The 13,466-nt window shown below is 33.5% G+C and overlaps 1 protein-coding gene across 2 annotated transcripts in view; it reads left to right on the top strand.

The window, feature by feature from the left end:
• SI (sucrase-isomaltase) overlaps positions 1-13,466 on the top strand; it is a 159,608-nt gene that overhangs the window by 61,862 nt on the left and 84,280 nt on the right. For both annotated transcript variants that reach the window (XM_086674659.1, XM_086674658.1), the window contains 6 exons: positions 582-699; positions 1,976-2,112; positions 8,387-8,504; positions 8,806-8,915; positions 9,884-10,035; positions 11,428-11,599. In XM_086674659.1, coding sequence (XP_086530785.1) covers positions 582-699; positions 1,976-2,112; positions 8,387-8,504; positions 8,806-8,915; positions 9,884-10,035; positions 11,428-11,599 — 807 coding nt within the window. The remainder of the gene's footprint in view (positions 1-581; positions 700-1,975; positions 2,113-8,386; positions 8,505-8,805; positions 8,916-9,883; positions 10,036-11,427; positions 11,600-13,466) is intronic.

Genomic DNA, 13,466 nt, shown 5'->3' with positions numbered 1-13,466 from the left:
TATAATTTTTCACAATATTTTATATTTATATTCATATGTATATTCTTTCCAAATATATTTATATTCTTTTCCACAGTATTGTTATAAGAAAGCAGTATTGAAATTGAGATCCAATTGTATTAACTATGGTTAAAAATCATTTTGACTTTGAGAGACAATAACTTATTTTCTCTAAGCTTGAAGTTGCTAAGAAGCAAAATGTGGATAACATCATCTCCTTCCTAAAATTGTGAGAAGTAGGGAACACAGTGCAAGTGGTAGGTTTCTTTCACTTGAGAAAGGCCCTAAAATGAGAGAGCAAGGCACATCTGCTGAAAGATCTTTGCTTCGCTTTTCCACTACTTATGTTTCATCTTAGTTACCACAATAATGTGTACCACAAATCCACTCAGTTTATTAAAAATTGCAAGTGTTGTTTACATTTTTGCCAATATTTATTTAGATTATAAACAGAGCCGTCTGCAGCTCTGCTTGTGTTGTAGCTAAAAAAAGAGGAATGTATATACTTTAATGATAATGATGGTGGTGTACTGTAAGTACATATTTTACATTTTAAACATATATTTCTTTTCTTTCTTTAGATGGCAAGGAAGAAATTTTCTGGATTAGAAATCTCTCTGATTGTCCTTTTTGCTATAGTTACTATAATAGCTATTGCCCTAATTGCTGTTTTAGCAACTAGGACACCTGCTGTTGAAGGTAAGTAATGTTAAAAAATACTTACACATTATAGTGAAGTTAAAGAAACTTTATTCCATATTAGTTATAGGTTTTTAAAAGTTATCTACATGAGATGAAATGTTAAGAAAGATCTCTGGCAAGTTACATAATTACTCCAGTTTTTTCTATCTATTACAGTTATTTTAGTTAAGAGCTGTTGTAATTAAGGAATCTATCTGCTTTGACATTAATAACCTTCCCCACGTTGTGTTGCTTGAGGAATAGTGAAGAGGCAAAGGGATCAAGGTGTTAATGGAAGGAGGAGGAATAATCATCTACTGTTTTTAGTGAGGTTCTTCTAATTAATGGAAATACCTAGGTTTTTGCTCTGGCCTTCAGATACTTGGAAAAGTGGGGGTGGGGGGGTGGAAAATCTATGGGACTTCCCTCTTTATTTTAGGCTCAGTTTTGTTTTTTGTTTTTTGTTTTTGTTTTTTTTTAAAGGAGAGAGGATGTATAACAAAAAAAGGATAGAGGGAAGGTGAAACAAAGCTTGAAAAGTTTATCTATTTTTTTTTCTGAATATTTCTATCCTCATTTAGAGTAAATGCATACTACTCCTATCCACCTCACCTGCTTTCCCTTTTTCATCATTCTCTCTAGACCAAATCAGGACTGGAAATGATAATGTTTCAAAGTATCTTCTAGTCTAACCATAGTTAATTTTCTACTGCTCTTAGTCATTTGTTTTACTTTTTTCTAGTATACTGCAAACTCACTACTTTGTGAAGTAACCAATTTTGTTACCCATATCTGATTACTGGAAAGGTCTTATATAGAATTGGGATTTACTTTTCTTTGCTGTGCCCTGCTTTCTCTTCTGTCCACTCCAACGTGTTTTCTCCCTCTTACCTTTCTCTCTTCTGCAGTAATTCTTGTCTCTTTCTCTATTTCCTTCTCCCATCCATATTTCTCCATCTTCTTTCTTCATCTCTAAAACACATTTTTTTGTAAATATGGTGGAATGTACATTTTGTTTCCTTTTGAATCTACCTCAAGACCTTCTGTGAAAATATTTTGGTTTTCTACAAAAACACTCAGTTAGGGCTCTGCACAATTTTTAAATACCATTTGGATATCTTCCTTTGGTAACCAGGACTTGAAAGTGTCAGTTTTTTATTAATGTAAAATTTATTTTTATTTTTATTATATATAAATTTAGTTGTTCTTACAATGTAAGGTATTTATTACTCCCACAATATGAAAATATTAATTTAACACAGTGTTTTATTTTATTGACCTCTCTATTTCCTAGCGATTAGTAATTCTACTTCAAGCCCACCTACCACTCGTACAACCACTGTGTTTCCCGGTTCAGGAAAGTGTCCAAGTGAGCTAAATGATCCTATCAATGAGAGAATAAATTGCATTCCAGATCAATTACCAACAAAGGTCTGCAACAAAAGACTTTAATGCTTTTTATAAATAGATATATATTATAGTAAGTATATTAAGATAATTGCTCAATATCGGATCAATACCATATTTTTAAAGATCTAGCCATCAATTGGGCTACATTTATCTTTTTCTTGTAGCTCTGTATAAAGAGATGAGAAATAACAGAAATTACTGAGCTTGCTTTCCTGTACTTCTATTCAATTTAAATTCACAACTTAATATTTTTCATGCTTAACAACCTATTGTTAATTTTAAAAACCTTTATGAAATCTATTCTTGCAAATCTACTTCTTAAAAAAATTGTAACCTTTGAGAGTATGAGAGAGAGAGAGAGAGAGAATATGAGAGAAAATGAATGCTCCATAAAAGTATTTGTAATGATGGCATTAAGAATTGTCTGTGGAAATGGTGCCTGGGTGGCTCAGTCCATTAAGCATCTGACTGCTGCTCGGATCATGATCTCACAGTTTGTGAGTTCGAGCCAGGCATCGGGCTCTGTACTGACAGCTTGGAGCCTGGATCCTGCTTCTGATTCTGTGTTTTCCTGTCTCTGCCCTTCCCCCATTTGCGCGTTCTCTCTCTCTCTCTCTCTTTCTCTCTCTCTCTCTCTCTCTCTTTTGCTAGCTCTCAAAAATAAATAAACATTAAAAACAATTAAAAACAAGAATTGTCTGTGGAAAATAAAGTAATATGATATTTTGGAAAATTATTATTTTTTAATTATTTGGTAGTTTGGGAGAAGCCCAAATGGAGAAAATTAAGGGTAACTTAATGGATTCATGTAACCCTGAGTTGACTCTTCCTAGTCTTCATAACCTATGAGAATGAAGGTCAGTGAAGGTGTGTGTTTGTGTGTGAATGTGTGTGTGTTCACAATTTGCAATATCTATGTAATCTATAATACCCACATAATGTAAATATATATTAATTATATATTATATATTATTATATTATATATGTTAATGTAATATGCATATCAATAGTATATTATTTATCTATTATATGCATGTAATATGCAGATATGCAGATCTATAATATATGTTATCTGTAATAGACATATCTGAATCTCACCTCTCTCACTCTTTTCATCACAAGCAGATTAAGTAAATGAACTATAAATTTTTCTATTAGCCTTAACCTAAGCTACCTCATAGTTACCACATAATTTTTTAATATTTGCTATGAAAAGTAGCAAATGGATGAGATTTTTCTTAGGACAGTATTAGGAACAGTTAGTCTTTATAGTTTACCTAATGATAATAGAGCTGGATAAATAGTGTTTACTGTGACACACTAAGATAATTGGCCAGATATTCTCTTTAGGTGTATTCTTCTTAGGGAACAATTGAAGCTTAACATGGAATTCTATTAGGGACAATATGGGCTGCTAAGATCTTAAAGGGAAATGACATTAATTATTTTATTTTATTTATTTAGTTTCAAGGCTGTATTTACTTATAATTTATTATTTAATTATTATATGTTAAATTTTTAGTTAAATTCTAGTTACTTAACACACAGTGTAATATTGGTTTCCGGAGTAGATTTTGCTGATTCATCACTTACATATAACATCCAGTGCTCCAGGGAGACAATATTTAAAAGCTAATTGTTTAAGGTTTTGATGGCTACTATTAGTTTTTACTGTCAGCCTGTAAGGTTGCTAAAGAGTGTTTTCAATGTGAAACAAATTAAACTTACGAATTTAACAAATTTCAGCTAACAAGTATTTGTCATTTAAGAAAAGAAGGTGAACTTATTTTAACAGCAGCTATAATTCTACCCAGAATGTATTAATCAGCCTGGGCTTCTATAATAAAATGCCAGGCTGAGTGGCTTAAATAATAGACATTTACTTTCTGTTCTGGAGAATAGAAGTCATGATGCTACCAGCGTTGGTTTCTAGCGAGACATCTCATCCTGCTTTGTAGACAGCTGGATTCTTGTATCTTCATTTGGTCTTTCCTTTGTGCATGCATAGAAGGAGAGAGAGAGTATATATGTGACCATGCTCTGGCATCTCTTCCTCTTTTTATGAGAGCACCAATCCTTTCAGATTTGCATCCCAGCTTTATGTCTTCATTTAACCTTAATTACCTCCTTGAAGGCCCTATCTCCAAATACAGTCATATAAGGGGTCAGGGATTAAGGCTTCCTACCTAAGAATTGTTGGGGGACACAGTTCAGTCCATAAAACAATCAATTGCTTTAACTATAATAATAACAATATTATTACATGTAGTTCTATATGTATACTAACACACATATAATAAAAATAAGAAAAAAACAAATTTATTGTATTTTCATCCACCAAAGTTAATGACTATTGATGGGTATTTAATGTGTTTTAATTTTTTGCTTTTTCCAATTAAGAAAAAAGAAAATTGAAATTCACTCCTATGTGGAATTTGAGAAACAAAACAAATGAGCAAAGGGGAAAAAGAGAGAGAGGCAAACCAAGAAACAGATTCTTAACTATAGAGAACAAACTGATGGTTACAAGAGGGGAGGTGTGTGTGTGTGTGGGGGGGGCTTAAATAGGTGATGGGGATTAAGGAGGGTACTTGTGATAAGCCCCAGGTATTTTATGGAAGTGTGGACTATGTTGTACACCTGAAACTAATACTCTGCGTTATGTTAACTAACTGGATTTTATTTATTTTTTATCAAGTTTATTTGTTTTGAGAAGAGAGAGAGAGAGAGAGAGAGAGAGAGAGAGAGAGAGAGAGAGAATGAGCAGGGATGGAACAGAGAAGGGGAGAGAGAGAATCCCAAACAGGCTCCACACTGTCAGTGCAAAGCCAGTCATGTGGCTTAGTCCTATGAAACAGGAGATCATGACCTGAGCTGAAATCGAGAGTTGGACACTCAACTGACTGAGACACCCAAGCACCCCTGTCTCATAGAGTTCTTGAAGGGACTAAACATGTAATGCACTGAAAGCACTCAAATATTAGACATTATTATGAGCACCTGTTCCTTCCCAGCGGCTGTCCTAAGCAGCTAGCTCACTTAAACAGGAACAAGTCTTCATGGGATCATTCACTATTGTGTTCTTGCCTCATCTGTTTCTCCTGAGCAAAAAGAATGATACTGCAAATATCCAGTTACTTTCATGTCATTAACAATTCTGGAAGGGGTTCTTTAAAAAAATTTTTTAATGTTTATTTATTTTTGAGAGAGACAGAGCGTGCAAGCAGGGGAGGGCGGGGACGGGGCACAGAATCTGAAGCAGGCTCCAGGCTCTGAGCTGTCAGCACAGAGCCCAACTTGGGGCTCAAACTCATGAACCATGAGATCGTGACCTGAGCCGAAGTCGGACGCTTTAAGTGAGCCACCCAGGCACCTGGAAGGGGTTCTTTTAACTCAAGAGTTTACAAAGATATCAGAAGTGACTAATTGAGAATGACTGAGCTCACATAATAAAATTAATTATGTATAGATTATTAAGCCTAACTGGAATTTAAATAAAAACAAGAAGTAGCTTTTTAAACACTATTACAATAATAGGGGAAAATGCCTGTAATCTTGAAAAATAGGCAGAATGACTAAACATAAATAATAATTATCAAAATCTCTAAAGATAAACAAAAATTATCCATATTTTAAAAACAATGAGGATTGGGGCGCCTGGGTGGCTCAGTCGGTTGAGTGTCCGACTTCAGCTCAGGTCATGATATCACAGCTCGTGAGTTCAAGCCCCGCGTCGGGCTCTGTGCTGACAGCTCGGGGCCTGGAGCCTGCTTCGGATTCTGTGTCTCCCTCTCTCTCTGCCCCTAACCCACTCACATTCTGTCTCTGTCTCTCTCAAAAATAAATAAACATTAAAAAAGCTTTTTTAAAACAATGAGTATATACAGTTTTGAACTAGTATTTTGCTGTGTATATGTAGTGGTATGAATGATATGCCCTCTACAAATTCATGTCTACTTGGAGCCTTATAATATGACTTTATTTGAGCCTAGTGGCTCAGTCAGTTAAGCATCCAACTCTTGATTTTGGCTCAGCTCATGATTTTGTGATTCATGGGATCAAGCCCTGCATCAGGCTCTGCATGGACAGCACATAGCCTGCTTGGGATTCCCTCTCTTCTCTCTCTCTGCCCCTCCTGCCACTCTCTGTCTCTGTCCCTCTCTTTCTCAAAATAAACATTACTTGGAAATAAGATCTTTGCAGATGTAATTATATGCTGAATGAAATCTTGCGATTTGGGTGGGTCCTAAATCCAATGACTGGTGTCCCTTCAAGAGAAGGGGATGACATACAGAGAACCACAGGGAAGAAGGCAGTGTGAAGATGGAAGTACAGATTTGAGTATGGTGTCTTCAAATCAAAAAATGCCGACTTTCCAGGAGCCATCAGAAGCTATGACTAGACAAGGAAGCAGTCTTTCCTAGAGCCTTGGACAGAGCATGGTTCTGCTAGCACCTTGAAGTAGGACTTCTAGATTCCAGAACTGTGAGAGAATAAATTTCTGTTCATTCAGACAATCCTATTAGAACAGCCCTAGGACCCAAATATAGTATGTTTGGAAGAACTTCATGTAACTCCATTTTACTATATATTTTTTTATTTTAGCAAAATGTGATTATAGTTTGCTTATTTATATTTTCTTAACAGCTTTACACCTTCCCAAATCCATTTCTCTATGTTTAGTTCTACCTCTCAGTTTTGTACCAACATTTAAAGAGCTTTTTGTAAAGATTACCATAAATGACAATTTTTGTGTGTGTGTAATTATCTCTTTCTATTGCTGGGAGTACTTCTGTAAGTTCTATAACTAGAGGGAAAATTACCTGATCAGAAGTCACACATACTTTAGATTCTGATAGGTAATGAACCCCTAAAATATCAGGTCAAATTGTACTTCCATTTTCAAGGTACATGTATGTATGTTTGTACTTGTGTGTGTGCATGTGTATGTGTATCTGAAGCCAGTTTAATTTGATGTTAAAGTAGGAGATAAGTTAATATGTCAGCCTCTGAAAGAGTAGCTTTAAACTATTTTCAAGACAAATAGACAAGAAAAAAAACACACAGATGCTCAAATTATGAAAGTGTGTAACACTATTAAATTTAAATATTAAGTAGATTTTTAATTATACCAATGTTAACACACAGAATTGCCATGTGCCTCAACTTTTTACATAAGCATATATAGTTTTTTCCACTTCATGTAATCTTTCCATACAGATCATAAAACTACTCAGGAGCTCAGTGTTTTGCTTTATTCTTTGGATATAATGGCTACAACTAGTTACAACCTGGCACATAAATTAGTTTAATTATTTACTTAAAATATTAAACTAACAAGTGGCTGTAAATAACTGCCTTAAACATGTTATGTAGGCTTGAATTCAGGGCCATGTCTTCATCTTTATACACTCACTTGTAGCTTGATACATAATTGATAGTCAAAAATATTTCAGTTCTTCTGTATTGACTATGTGACAACAGAATACATTATAATTACTCATAGGGCAGACTTTTAAAAAAACATAGGCTTAGTAGTAGTAGATCTTGGAATCTGGGATTGTGATACCTTCAGCTTTGTTCTTTCTCAAGATTACTTTGGCTACTTGGTGTCTTTTGTGGTACCATCCCAATTTTAGTATTATTTGTTCTGGTTCTGTGAAAGATGTTGTTGGTATTTTGATAGAGATTATATTCAAACTGTAGATTGCTTTGAGCAGTATATTCAAATAAAAAAAAATTAAAATCAAAGACATAAAGAAAAACATAAGTTTACAATAATGTGCACAGATATGTAAATTTGATAAATCACAACTCAGAGTATCAATTTCTGATAGGGTGTAATTAATTCACATTATCAAATATTTATATTTCTGCTAAGTGAAAGGAACAAGAGAATAGATGATTTTGTTTAATTTTTTTAATGTTTACTTAGTTTTGAGAGAGAGAGACAGAGACAGAACATGATGAGCAGGGAAGGGGCAGAGAGAGAGGGAGACACAGAATCTGAAACAGGGTTCAGGCTCTGAGCTGCCAGCACAGAGCCCAACGCGGGGCTTGACCTTAGAACTGTGGGATCATGATCTGAGCTGAAATCTGATGCTTAACCAAGTGAGCCACCCAGGTGCCCTGAGAATACATGCTCTTTTAACACACGGTATTCTTGAAGAAATAAGCTTGTTTTCCAGGCATTTAATTCAAACATTTATTGGAATGGATGTTTAAAAACTAGGTATTAACACATGGTAACAGTACTAATCATATGATATGATTCCTTTTATAAATGTTTTAACAGGCAGTTTGCTCAGAGAGAGGCTGCTGCTGGAAGCCATGGAATGACTCTCTTATTCCTTGGTGCTTCTTCGCAGATAATCATGGCTATAATGTTGAGAGAATGATAACAACAAGTATTGGTGAGAAATGTTCCATCATGGTGATCCAATATAATATATTTTAATTGGAAAACAAGAAATATATTTTAAATTTTTCTTTGGGAAAATATCTTAAATAGAATCAAGTGGGAAATTTGTATGCAAGAATGTTAAAATATGTTAGATCAAGGATTTTATTTTTGCAAGATTGTATCTTCCAAATAATAAAAGAAGTCATTATTTGTAATAAAGGAAATATAATTATAAAAATATGAAAAATATTTAATAATTATTACTCTTTATAAATAAAATCACTCGCACCAACTTTTTTTCTTCCTTTAAGGGCTTGAAGCCAAATTAAACAGGAAACCTTCACCTACGCTCTTTGGAAATGACATTACTAGTGTTCTTATCACAACTCAAAATCAGACACCCAATCGTTTCCGATTTAAGGTTTGTTTTTTGATATTTATAAAGAGGAATTAATCATAAAAGGAAGTTATGAGCACATTCTTCATCTTACCAAGACATTTTCTCTCTTAAGAAATACTTATTCCAAAGCAAAGGACTAATTGGACTAGTTATTTCAGTTCTCTGAGCCTGTTTACTGAAATGTATCATAAGAATAGTTTCTCTGGCAGTCCTTTTTGAAAAATTTCATAATACAGTCAATGTAAAATATTGGATACAGTGTCTTGAGAAGAGTAAACACTCAATAAACTTTAGCAGTTTTTATTACTTCAACCATAGACTATGATGAAGGATTAGTTTAAAATTTAATTTGAGAAACATGTTAATTGTGGTGTATACATGTGACTTATACTTACTAGTTCTTTTTACAGGTATCCCTATTATTCATGATTTTAAAGAAACTAATTCCTATTATTTTGTAAGTGAGTAGTTTACTTGAATTTTGGATCTTTTGGATTTGGAAATGAAAACAACACCATATTCTTTGTACACTACTTTTTCAGCAATTTCACAAGAATTAAGTATTTTTTTTAACCAAATATAAAATTCTTCATGGGATTTCTAAGGAGATGAATACTAAAAAGCAATAAGAATAATTAAATTCACAAAGATACAGTATTCAAGAATCAATATTTAGTAATACTATCATTAATATATATTAATATATTAATATTATATTATATAATTAATATATATTTTTAACAGCCAAAAATATTTTTATTATATACGGTACTTTTATGACCAATTCTATATTCCTTAACAATGTATACAATTTGTGCATAACCATACAACAACGTTAGAATTAAGTTTATGGCCAGATTAATAGTTCCTCTGTTAAGTTACTAAATTTAGTATTTTTTATTCAAAACTTGCATTTGATACTTAATTTTGAATTGGAAGATGAAATAATGGTTTTGAATCAAATGATGCTAATTGTTTAATCTTTGCAGATAACTGATCCAAATAATAGAAGATATGAAGTTCCTCATCAGTTTGTAAAAGAATTTACTGGTACCACAGCTTCTAACACATTGTATGACGTGCAGGTTGTAGAAAATCCATTTAGCATCAAAGTTATTAGAAAAAGCAATAATAGAATTTTGTAAGTATCTTATTTTACATTTCTCTAAGGTTAAATAACCAGTCAATTGTATTCTGTTATAGAATTAGGAAAAGTTTAATTTTAAGGCTTTTTCAGAAAGAATAAATTTCCTCCCAAATGGGTGGATGTGCATCCTTGTAAAGACTATAATGTAAAGCAGTTTTATTTCCTGTGGATGAAAGTTACAAAGGTGAATGAAAATGTACAAACTAGGGCCAATCAAAGATGAAGGTAAAGAGCATCACCGAAAAGCATTTTAGCTTTCCCTGTATTTTTGCATAGCTAGAACTCCTGTTTTGTCCTTTCCCCATTGTTTATCATATTCTGTTGCCAATTTTTAGAATCAAATAGTTATTCAGAAGGGGCTAATTCCCATAGTCATATTAAAGGACTTCATATATATATATATGAAAAAATACATATGTGTGAAATAATGTGTATGAAAATGTATATACTTAATTAAATATTGCCTGAATGCTTTCATTATGAATGAATTTGGGGGGATATTTGCAGCAAGGGATTTAGCAATTTTTGAGATACCTCACATCTCTAAGAAGGTTAATTGAGCAGGGTGCCTGGGTGGCTCAGTTAAGCTCTGACTTTGCCTCAGGTCACCATCTCACAGTTCGTGAGTTCGAGCACCACATCGGGCTTTCTGCTGTCAGTGCAGAGCCTGCTTTGGATCCTCTGTCTTCCTCTCTGTCTCTGCCCCTCACCCTCTCTCTCTCTCTCTCTCACAAAAATAAAATAAACATTAAATTAAAAAGGTTAACTGAGCAATTGTCAAGATTAAATCTCAGCAGTTACTTTCCTTAAATATATTTTAATGATTTGCAATTGACACAATGATTGTTAATTGTCACAAAAGTATTAAATGCATTTAACATTTCTTGTAGGATATATTTGATATGAATCAAACATACAATCTTCTTAATTTTGGAAAAATTATTTTGAACCTAACTTTAATATATGTGTTAGAGGTGTGAAAGCTAGTTTAGTACTATATTTTAAAATAGTGTCTCTGGAGCAAGGCAGAACTGGGTTTGAAATCTGGCTTTGCTAGTTACAAGTTTGTCACCTTAGAACACAGGACATAATTTTCCCAATTTGTGTTATTTGTAGAATGAAACTGATACTGGTAGTTACACTTCAAGTTTGTGATGATTAAAGGAGAGGATGTATATGGAGAATCATATTGGTGGTGATGAAGCAAATTGTGTTGATGGAATTAACAAATTCTGTTTATGGTATAATTCATATATTCCTAAGAAGTGATCACAGCTAAAGATTGACATATTTAAAGTGAAATATTCAGCATGGTAACATAGATCCTTATTTGGTAGAACATTTTATTTGTTTCTAGATCATTTATTTATTTATTTTATTGTACAGGTTTGACACCAGCATTGGTCCTTTGGTGTACTCTGACCAGTATTTACAGATTTCAACCAGACTTTCCAGTGAATATATTTATGGCATTGGGGAACATATTCATAAGAGATTTCGTCACGATTTAAACTGGAAAACATGGCCAATTTTTACCCGGGATCAACTTCCTGGTGACGTAAGGAACTCTTTTTTTTTTTTTTTTTTTTTTTTTTTATGTAAATAAAATCATTATATTGGAGCAGGTGATAATGTTACCCTATTTGAAGCCATCATTTATTGTATGTCAGTGATACCTAATACAGGAGCTTGTTTACTTCAGGGGTGATGATTTGTAGTAGTCTCAAATTAACTCAAAAAGTAACCAACAGATTTTAGTTCAAATAGGTATATCTATTTTATGAATATTTTCTTTTGATTTGATTTTTGTATTCTATCATTCCCTTTTCAGTCATTCTTATGCTTAAACCAATACATGGCTAGTCACTGAGCTAGAATAATTCTAACACTTACTGTGTTCTCTATCACTTTGTATGATATGGTGTCTGCCTATTTATTGGACATCATATTGTACATCTATGTCTGCATCTTCCCCTTCCATAACATATGATAATCTTATATAAGTTTATATATTTGCACAGAGGGTTGGTTCCCTTTTTAAATACTGCAACTTGAGGTCTTATCATTTGTACAATAAGTCACTGAGAGATAATTTGAACTTTAATCTCATAAGAACTTCTCCCAAACTCCCCCGTGCAGAATTAATCTTTATTTCTAACCTTTTGTTCATATTTTAGTATGACAGTCACTACAGGTTAGTCTTTGTGTATATATTTGTATATAATTCTAAAATTAGATTCTTTAGAGCAAAGACCATATCATTAAAAAATTATTTTTTAGGGGTGCCTGGGTGACTCAGTCATTTAAGCATTTGACTTCGGCTGAGGTCGTGATTTCATGGCTTGTGTGTTCAAGCCCCTCATCAGGCTCTGTGCTGATAGCTCAGAGCCTGGAGCCTGCTTCAGATTTTGTGTCTCCTTCTCTCTCTGCCCCTCACTCCCACCTCTCTCTCTCTCTCTCTCTCTCTCTCTCAAAAATTAAATAAACATAAAAAAATTAATATTTTTAATTAATTCATGGTTGCTTTGAGTCAATTGTTAGTGACTTTTAAAATGCCAGTGCTATTTCATTCCCAAAAATGAATAAATGGTGGTTGCTTTAAAGAGCCTCATTTTGGGGCGCCTGGGTGGCGCAGTCGGTTAAGCGTCCGACTTCAACCAGGTCACGATCTCACGGTCCGTGAGTTCGAGCCCCGCGTCGGGCTCTGGGCTGATGGCTCAGAGCCTGGAGCCTGTTTCCGATTCTGTGTCTCCCTCTCTCTCTGCCCCTCGCCTGTTCATGCTCTGTCTCTCTCTGTCCCAAAAATAAATAAACGTTGAAAAAAAAATTATTAAAAAAAGAGCCTCATTTGGTACAGAACTACTACTAATAAAGATTCTACCAGTCTGTTTTTATAGCATCACTATCTGTAATGAACACCTAATAAACACCAGGCTATTTTCCATTCATTCTTTTCTTGGAACTTCCATATCCTATCAGCCAGGAATTCTTTCTTCTTTTGCCTTATAAGTGTATTCCCAATTGTTCTCAGCTATTTCATGTACTCCTTGGTTTATAGCAAATGTAGTGGGGAAGTTCTATAAGGTTGGACGTCATCTTGGAATTCCCTGTCCTGCCTTGGACATAACATGGGCCATAATGAATAAAAGTGCCATTTTCTTAACATGAATGGCTAATTAAAACTCAATCAGATAAAACATAAAGGAAAGTTAAGTAATCTAGTCATAGTATAATGAATATATTATGTTACATATTTTATATAGTAACATATTAATAATCAAAATAGGTTAATTTTTTTGCCACAGTGTTTCATATGGTATGTATAGTAATTAGTATAGAAGTATGAGGAGTAAATTACAGAAACTAATTGGAATATATAAAGGCCATGTTAAATATATAATCTTTTTTACTTTAAATATACTTTA

The sequence above is a fragment of the Puma concolor genome, chromosome C2, assembly GCF_028749965.1.
Source record: "Puma concolor isolate L17-30 chromosome C2, mPumCon1.1.hap2, whole genome shotgun sequence".
In the NCBI taxonomy this organism is placed as follows: Eukaryota; Metazoa; Chordata; class Mammalia; order Carnivora; family Felidae; genus Puma; species Puma concolor.
This window is presented reverse-complemented; position numbering and strand designations above follow the sequence as displayed.